Genomic DNA, 9116 nt, shown 5'->3' on the forward strand with positions numbered 1-9116 from the left:
CCCCTCCCCCTCCCACTCTTCAGAGCACGAAGTAATAACTTGAATCTATTTTCCCTCATGGTAGCCCGGAAATAGCCTGGTGATAATCCATTTATCTTCCATAGATCATGTATTTCTATGTGATTGTGATTTCTGAGGCCTGAAATGTAGAGTAGACCAAAGAATGCTCTCATTTCGCACACATCTATCGGTAGGCAGTCGATTTCCCTCTGATAATTTTCTCTGATAACTGTCAATTTTTCGTTTGTGTGGTCTACGATCTTTTGGATGATGTCATCAGAAAAATATAATTCCCAACATTCTAGACATATTGTGGCTTCTTCGGCAGGTTTCTTGACTCTCCAACTATCAGTGATAATATTTTCCGATCTCCTCTTGGTAACGGAGGAAATTGAGAACTCCAAACGATCGAGTCATCCTTACTGAAGTACAATTTTTCGGGTTCGTCATCAGATTCATTAAAGTCAGGAAAATTCAATGGATAATCTGAAGATATTCCTCCCAAGGATTCTTCTTCTTGTAAATCTGGACGTTCCTCCGGTTCTGCATCAGAATAATCCGTATCCTCATCATCATCAAACTCCCAAGCTTCATCTCCTTCAATATTAAAAGCAGTCTGTTGCCTCGTAGCCATCTGAAATTTATTAAGACACTAAAATTCATGCATTTTTGCTCATTGAATGGGAAACAATCTATTTGCTCTCTCCCTTTTTGTCTCTTTTCTTCTTGGGAATGGCGAAAAACATTATTCTTCAAGGGTTTGGCAAAAAAAATAGCTTGGTATTGATGATATGAGGTGGACAAGACTAGCAATATTCTCTAGTAAAATTACGAGGTTATGGGAAAACATCGAAAAATATTTTTGGGAAATTCGGGGTAAAAAAAATCCCTTTTGTTAATTTTCAATGGACATTACAGTTATGGAGATGATGTAGACTGTGTCAGGACCGGAAGCCCTTCCCCAAACTCAAACCATCATTCTTTAAAATATTTTGTTTTTTTCGCGAAAATAGTTTTCTCCTCCAGTTTCACATATGAGAAAAAATTGGAACATCTAAAAATAGTTCTCAGAATGCATAATATATCGAAAGATATCGAATTTCAGGTCTAGAGAAACATCAGATATCAAATTCAATAACAATTAATACATACCTTGATTTACCATAATGGCCCCAAATCTGAACTCAAGCTTAAAATGAAGTCACACCAGTTAATAAAGTCACATGTCCACGTCACTATTACATTTTGAATGATGTAGATGTATTATGTATACACCGGTGGGAGCAGGTCCGAAAGTGGGGGAACGCTTGAGACAAGCGTGGCAACGCTGCACGATAAAAACCACTCACGACTCTGGTCACCATGCGAGGGAAGTACCGCGATTTCACATTTCTTCCATCTATTTTTTTTATTCTGACCTTATGGTGACTTTATTCTATCCTGAAAAAATATGAGAAATTTCTAAAGACGTTAATGTATGCATTCTAATTTTCTTAAATTTTTCCTGATAATATCCCGTTAGCAAAAAAAAACCATGGGTTGCGGCGTTTCCCTCCAGTGGTGACCAAACTAGGGTTAAGACAAATATAACCTATATCGACTTTTCTTGCCTGCTAATTTGGCGTGGATCGGCTCATATTTTTTCCATTAACTGTTAATATTTTAATGAAAAATGAAGTACGTTTCATTGCCGATTACAGGAAAGATGAAAATTAGTTTCTTTCAATTAACCATTAAGAGGACAGTGAAAACTTAATTTTCTCCCGCTATTGATCAGAAAAAAGGTTACATGTGTTTCATCAACTATTGAAATAATGCTGAAAAATATATGTAATTTCATTATCAATTATAAAATTAACCCCAATATAAATTTCTTCATTAATCATTCACTTGATAGTGAAAAATTAATTGCATGCAATATCAATTACGAAAGTCATCATCATACAATTTTGTTCATTAGCCATTATTATGAATATCAGGCATGAATAATGAATTTAGTTATTTGCCGATGTCCGATCCCTACTCTCAATCATTTATCCCCGACAAGATTAGGAATATCCACATGTTACCTAGAAATCCTCGTAAGCAATTAATAAGGTTTTCCTGTGGAGAAATCTTGAGAGATTACTGGATCTTTCGAACCTCATTAGGTAGAAGAATCTCGCATCAATATCAATTGAGTTAATTTCAGTTAAACCTTCTTTCTTTCTCGTATTTTTGAACTGGGTTCTTGAAAGATAGTCGTTGTGAACCTCCAGATAATTGAAGTATCAATCATATCAGCCGAAAAAAAAAATTTTTGGCTATAGGACGTACGATAATTTGTGTCACGACGGCCGTCGGGAGAGATTCACGGACATGCAGCTAAATGCTGCCTCATAGTCGGAATGTCCAAAATAGATTTCAGGAGGCTTTTCCTATATGTGCAGTGACGTCAAGAAAATAGGCGAGGGTAGGGCAAAACAGACTAGGCGGGAAAAACGGAACGCAGGGCAAAACGGACCCCTAGGGCAAAACGGATGACTGACAAAAAATTGATAATTTTTGTTTTTGCTTCCGAATGGAGCAAATTCGAAGTCAAATTGTTGTACAATTATAAAAGATTGCAATGAGCAAAATTAAGGATGCCAAGTCAGGTCGGATAGTTGTGATATAGTGCATCACGCATTAATTTACAAAATCACAAAATACAAAATATCTAATTAGCCAATTTGTTTTTGGAAGCATTTCCACCTTATGGCGTACAATCTCAAAATCTTACAATCCGCACTTCTATCCTTAATTCGGGTTCTACAGCATTCCGGATATTGTGTATCAATGTTAACTCAATTAGAGCATCTGTAATCATATTAAAATTGTTCAAAGCGCGAAAGCAGATTTAGCTATTCCAAAATTCCCGAAATATTTGATTATCCTGTGAGGGGCAGTACATATTGTTTTAAGGGACCACACTTGTCTCTTTTCTTTGCATTGAAATTTTTAATTTTCCTTATAATTGGATATATTAATTTTTGTAGAGATACTGTAGATGGCGGCAGTGAGAATGCCAAAGAAGTTCTTAGCAAATTCGACATTACACCTGATGAGGACGATCTAAAAATCATTCAATACGTCTGTGCAGTAGCATCAAATCGTGCAGCTCTTTTAGTATCAATCTGTGAGTTGAACATCAACAATAAAGGATCAGTAAAATTCACCACTTTATTTGTTAATTGATAAATTATCGTGACAATAAGTGTTTTCATGATAAATTATTTAAAGACACTCATTGTAGCGAAATGTTTTGCTTATAAAACAACATCTCTTTCTCATCCACTCAAAAAAACATTTGGCTATTCGAATCAATTATTCATTGTTATTTGTGATCAATTTCTTCAGGTGTTGCCACATTATTGGACCATATGAAAAGGGAAGAAGTTACGATCGCTGTCGATGGCTCTCTGTACAAGCACCATCCAAGACTGGAGAGTTGGATGAATCAATATATCAATTTATTGGCACCAGCTCGTAAGGTAAATTGCTGAAAAAGAATGACGCTTTTCTCATAGACACGAATTGTGAAAATAATGATAATGCTAATAATAATAAAAATGATAATAACAACAACAATAATAATAATGAGCCAAATGCAGAAGGCTGTAATCGTTGAGCCCCTGTCTACTAAGGCAGCACGATTCTGGCCTACAGTGGAGGTCACCCTTTGGTGAGAGGGAGCGCTGCTGCAAGCGATTAGGAAAAGTTGGCATCGCTTAACTCACTGAGCGGTTTTCGAGGTGAAGTCGGAACCCTCGAGAATCACTCAGCGATCTTATTAAGGGGGGACACTGCTGAAATTTGAAACTCCTGCAATAAAAAATGGGCCTCCGTGAGATTTCTTCCCCATGTGTAGTCACAAAAAAATATTTTTTCTCTCACCTAAGCCCATCCAAAATGGCGGAAAATTTCAAAAAGCCGAAAAACCCGATTTTGCCCTTAAAAAGTGTAGAAAATGAGTAGAAAGGATTGAATTGTCTTGAAATTCATACACAATGTTCAAAACACTAGAATCAATAAAGCTACCGACGGAAATTCTAATGCAATAATTTTTATATTCGAGATCAACCAAAAATTGAAAAAAACACAAAATACAAAATCATCGAATTAGCCAATTTGCTTCTGGGACCAGTTCTCTTAGTTTTTTAGCTGGTATCTTCGAATATCTTGGAAACTATAGTATATGATCACGCAGAATTCTAAATTGAAATCGATTAATCAACAAATTCGATTTTTCGTATTTTAAGATTTTTTCGATTTTGAGCCGATCTAAAATCTAAAAATCATCGCATTCAAATTTCCGTCCGTAGCTTTGTTGATTCTCGTGTTTTGAACATTGTGTATGAATTTCAAGACAATCCGATCATTTCTACTCACTTTCTACACTTTTAAAGGGCAAAATCGAATTTTTCGATTTTTTGAAATTCCCCGCCAATTTGGATGGACTTTGGTGAGTCAAAATATATTTTTGTGACTACACGAATCTAGGAATCTTCTTTCCGAGACTGAATTTCCCGGACAAAATTTCCCCGGAAAAACTTCCCCCGGACAAAATTCGACAGACGGGATTTCTTTTGAAGTCGCGCTCATATAACCGGCACAAGGAAAGTTAGTGGTGGGGATATCAGTTTAACTGTGTTTGATTTTCAGCTAAATGTTGATTATTTTGTATTCTATTCGTGCCTAAATTCTTAATCATTCAGTCCAGATTCAACTTGTATACAGTGAGTGACGAGGCAAAGAGCAAATTACTTGCTAATATAAACGTTATAAGTATCTACAAGGCAATTGTTGATACTTATAACGTGGAAAATACAAATGACCATTTGAAGAGCATCACAAATATTATGAACTATTAAAGCAAGCAAGCATTTGGATTCATATGATTAAGCAATTTGTTTGGGTCAATGTTTATTGGTTTGATGCATGTTATTAAGTGTGAATTCTTATTGTTTATTAGAGACTGTGACTTTCTTACAACACTGCTGTTTGACAATTTTTTTGTGTTTCCTCTGTTCATATATTCAAAAAAGAAAATGTGTCCGCAGAAATTTTTTTCGGGAAAATTGTGTCCAGGGAAATCATGTTCGGGAAATTCTGTCGAGGGAAAAATCTCCTACTACCTGACTACACATGGGAAAGAAATCTCACGGAGGCCAATTTTTTATTGCAGGACTTTCTAATTTCAGCAGTGTCCCCCCTTAACGAGTATTAAAGAATAATAATAATGATAATAATAATAATCATAATAATAGTAATAATAATACCAAATCAAACCAAACCTGACATTGTCCTCTTTGATTTCGATGAAAAAATTATCTATGGGGGATTCCACGCTATTTCAACAGAGGCTTTTGTCGAGTTACGAATCCGAAAATTTTAAAACATTTATATCTCAATAACTACCCATTTTATGTGAAAACTCCAAAAAGGCTTTATTATTGGGAAAGAATGATTAGTTACTCATAGAAAATCGTTACTCAGAAATAATAAATATTATTGCAATTTTTTAAATAAATAATTGAAAAATCTGTTGTAGTTTCATGAGTTCGACTCACAAGGAACACTACGCAGGTGTCCCCCTTCGCTTTCGATGAAACTTAAATATGTAATAGTGGACCCAAAACTAAGGGACACATATTTTGTTTTAGCTGCCCATATTGGGTTTTAGGGGGTGAAAGTGCTCTTTGAAGTTGACCATCTCTCGGGGTAATTTTTCGATTGCACACATAAGGAAGCTTTTTGAACAACTCTTTCGCAGTGTATCATGAAGGTCACAAGGAATGATGAAAATGCGAATTAGAACCGTCTGTGGGGGGTGAAATATGGAGGGTAAACTACCTTTGTGAAAATTCATTTTTCTCGTAGAAAAAAAACTTTTGATGGAAATCCCATGGAATGAATTCCATTTGAAAAAGTAGAAAAAAAATACAGAATACCTGCTTTGTTTTTTTTTTAAACGAAATTTAAAACTTGAAAAATAGATTTTTCGTGAATTGCGAAATTTCAAACTATTTCCTGTACAAAACGAAGCTTACGGCTAATGATGAGGGCAACCATTGGGACAGGATCTAGGAGTGATGTCGGGGAGGTTAACTACCCTTTGGGGGGGGGGGGAATTTTTTTAACAAGAAAGAAAAAATGTCGATCAGAATTTTACGAAACACATTTCGGTCGAAAGCATGAGACAATTCAAAGCACATCCTGCGAATCTTTTCCCCAAATTAAAATTGAAAGTAAAATACTTTTTTTTTATTACATACAAGTCTTCGATTTTTTGGTACATAAAAAAGATGAGTGATGAGTCTCTGGAAGTAACACTTGGAGGCTAAATAACCTTTCTGGGAGTTACTTTTAATTATATTAGTGAACAGAATTCATTTGAAAGAGTAAAGAATAATAAGAAATATCGAAATTTGAACCCATGAAAATGTCCATTGCTAGTTATATATGAATTACAACCTTTTAATTATCCGTCTACTTGTATCACAGTACCATAGTCCGAACTAAATGGTAAGGATTGAATGAAGATCCGATATGGAAAGGAAACAATGATGGTAGTAATCCCCAAATGATGGAATTCAGAATATACATTGATATTATTATAGAAGCTCAGACCATTTATTCCTTCTAGTATTATGTTCTCAATCAGCATACTTTCTGTTGGGATCAATCTACAGTATAGATAGTATTAGGGGACGTAATGCGTACAAAAATGATATTCTTCAAAAAAATGCAGCAAACAAAGTGATTTTTTGCACCATGAGCATCTGACTACTGCAATATTGGAACAGCCTTCAATATCACAGTGCGGATGAGATGATTGCCCGAATGCAATATCGACAGGATTTTCGAATTCATCTGGTTTTTTAGAAATGTAACCACTCTGAAACCAAGCATAACGAAATAAATTTTGATACCTTGGTGATGATAATTGATTATGGACTAAAGACTGTAACTTTATGATATTGTTCCGCAAATGTAAATTAATATCATAGTCCATTAGGACGACACTATCCGAAAAATGACGAACATAATTCTTCCATATCCTAAAACCATATACGTCAAGGGATTGAATTTTTCCAGTAGTCCCCTTTGGTATCAACATAGTTAATAATTCTTCATCCGGAGGAGTAATTCCTTTCACGACTTGAGGACAGTGTCCGCTCCAGGAATCGATTAACCGTAGACTTCTAGGACCCACGTTTGGGAAAAAGACTTCCTTTAACCAGGTTTTGAAATGCTCTGAAAAATCAAGCACTAGATGATAATCCTAATTATTGTATAGAACATATCATGTTTCTTAGGTCTTAAATATTGTCATACGTGAAGTGAGTTTTCCCGATTTTGAAGCGGTGATGAACACATTCGCAGGTGTGTAGAGATTTTGCTCCACTATTGGACCGAAAGTTCCAGAAGGTTCATTCAAAACCAGGAAGAGAGGTGAAAGTAATTTTCCATCAGCAGAAATCAGAGGTTGTACTGTATAACTATGTGTCGTTGAAGTTATCGATTGTACGACGCACGCTACTTGTTTAGTACCTTCTTCAGCTAACGTTCGCCCTGAATGAATTTCCAATTGGAAACCACTTTGATCAGCATTATAAATGTTTTCTGAGCCATACGTATCCCAATAAGACCGAACTTTCAGGAGGAATTCGTCCGCTTCTTTTTGTAACTCTTCCCGAGTCTCTAATGTTTTTCTGGTGATGAATTTGTTAATCTTCCGGGATGTTATGCGGTATGCTCGTTTGAAATAATACAACCACCTGGAAGAAGCTGTAAAACGAAAGTCTTCGATNAAATAAATTTTGATACCTTGGTGATGATAATTGATTATGGACTAAAGACTCTAACTTTATGATATTGTTCCGCAAATGTAAATTAATATCAGAGTCTATTAGGACGACACTATCCGAAAAATGACGAACATAATTCTTCCATATCCTAAAACCATATACGTCAAGGGGTTGAATTTTTCCAGTAGTCCCCTTTGGTATCAACATAGTTAATAATTCTTTATCCGGAGGAGTAATTTCTTTCACGACTTGAGGACAGTGTCCGCTCCAGGAATCGATTAACAGTAGACTTCTAGGACCCACGTTTGGGAAAAAGACTTCCTTCAACCAGGTTTTGAAATGCTCTGAAAAATCAAGTACTAGATGATAATCCTAATTATTGTATAGAACATATCATGTTTGTTAGGTCTTAAATATTGTCATACGTGAAGTGAGTTTTCCCGATTTTGAAGCGGTGATGAACACATTCGCAGGTTTGAAGAGATTTTGCTCCACTATTGGACCGAAAGTTCCAGAAGGTTCATTCAAAACCAGGAAGAGAGGTGAAAGTAATTTTCCATCAGCAGAAATCAGAGGTTGTACTGTATAACTATGTGTCGTTGAAGTTATCGATTGTACGACGCACGCTACTTGTTTAGTACCTTCTTCAGCTAACGTTCGCCCTGAATGAATTTCCAATTGGAAACCACTTTGATCAGTATTATAAATGTTTTCTGGGCCATACGTATCCCAATAAGACCGAACTTTCAGGAGGAATTCGTCCGCTTCTTTTTGTAACTCTTCCCGAGTCTCTAATGTTTTTCTGGTGATGAATTTGTTAATCTTCCGGGATGTTATGCGGTATGCTCGTTTGAAATAATACAACCACCTGGAAGAAGCTGTAAAACGAAAGTCTTCGATGCCGATTTCCTTCCGGGCTTGCAGGGCCCACCTTCGGAGGTCAGTATCGTGGACGATCATACCTGTATCGATAGCATACTTCATATTCTTTAATGTATACTCCGAAATGCGTTTCAACTTCTCCATGTATGTCCCTCCTTTATTGATTTGATTCGCCCAGCGTCGTAACTGTCTACGGCTATTTCACCTTCTTGAATAAATGGGAAACAGTTTCTATAGAGAGATTCTTCTTCTTTTTTCCACTTCTCCAGAAGTCAACGGCATTCTTTTTATATTCGAAATCTACAGGTTCCTCATCCTCCGAACAACTGCCAGGTGATTCTTCAGTATGTGGTTGAAATTCTTTATCCTCTACCGCTATCATTTCGATATCTTTATAAGGCT

The 9116-nt window shown here is 36.0% G+C and overlaps 1 protein-coding gene across 6 annotated transcripts in view; it reads left to right on the plus strand.

Annotated features, from left to right (window-relative positions):
- LOC107037358 (hexokinase-2) overlaps positions 1-9116 on the plus strand; it is a 332404-nt gene that overhangs the window by 261505 nt on the left and 61783 nt on the right. For all 6 annotated transcript variants that reach the window (XM_015255873.1, XM_015255875.1, XM_015255877.1 and 3 more), the window contains 2 exons: positions 3018-3157; positions 3379-3512. In XM_015255873.1, the coding sequence (XP_015111359.1) occupies positions 3018-3157; positions 3379-3512 (274 nt within the window). The remainder of the gene's footprint in view (positions 1-3017; positions 3158-3378; positions 3513-9116) is intronic.

The sequence above is a fragment of the Diachasma alloeum genome, unplaced genomic scaffold (assembly GCF_001412515.2).
Source record: "Diachasma alloeum isolate Michigan unplaced genomic scaffold, Dall2.0 Dall_scaffold_00218, whole genome shotgun sequence".
In the NCBI taxonomy this organism is placed as follows: Eukaryota; Metazoa; Arthropoda; class Insecta; order Hymenoptera; family Braconidae; genus Diachasma; species Diachasma alloeum.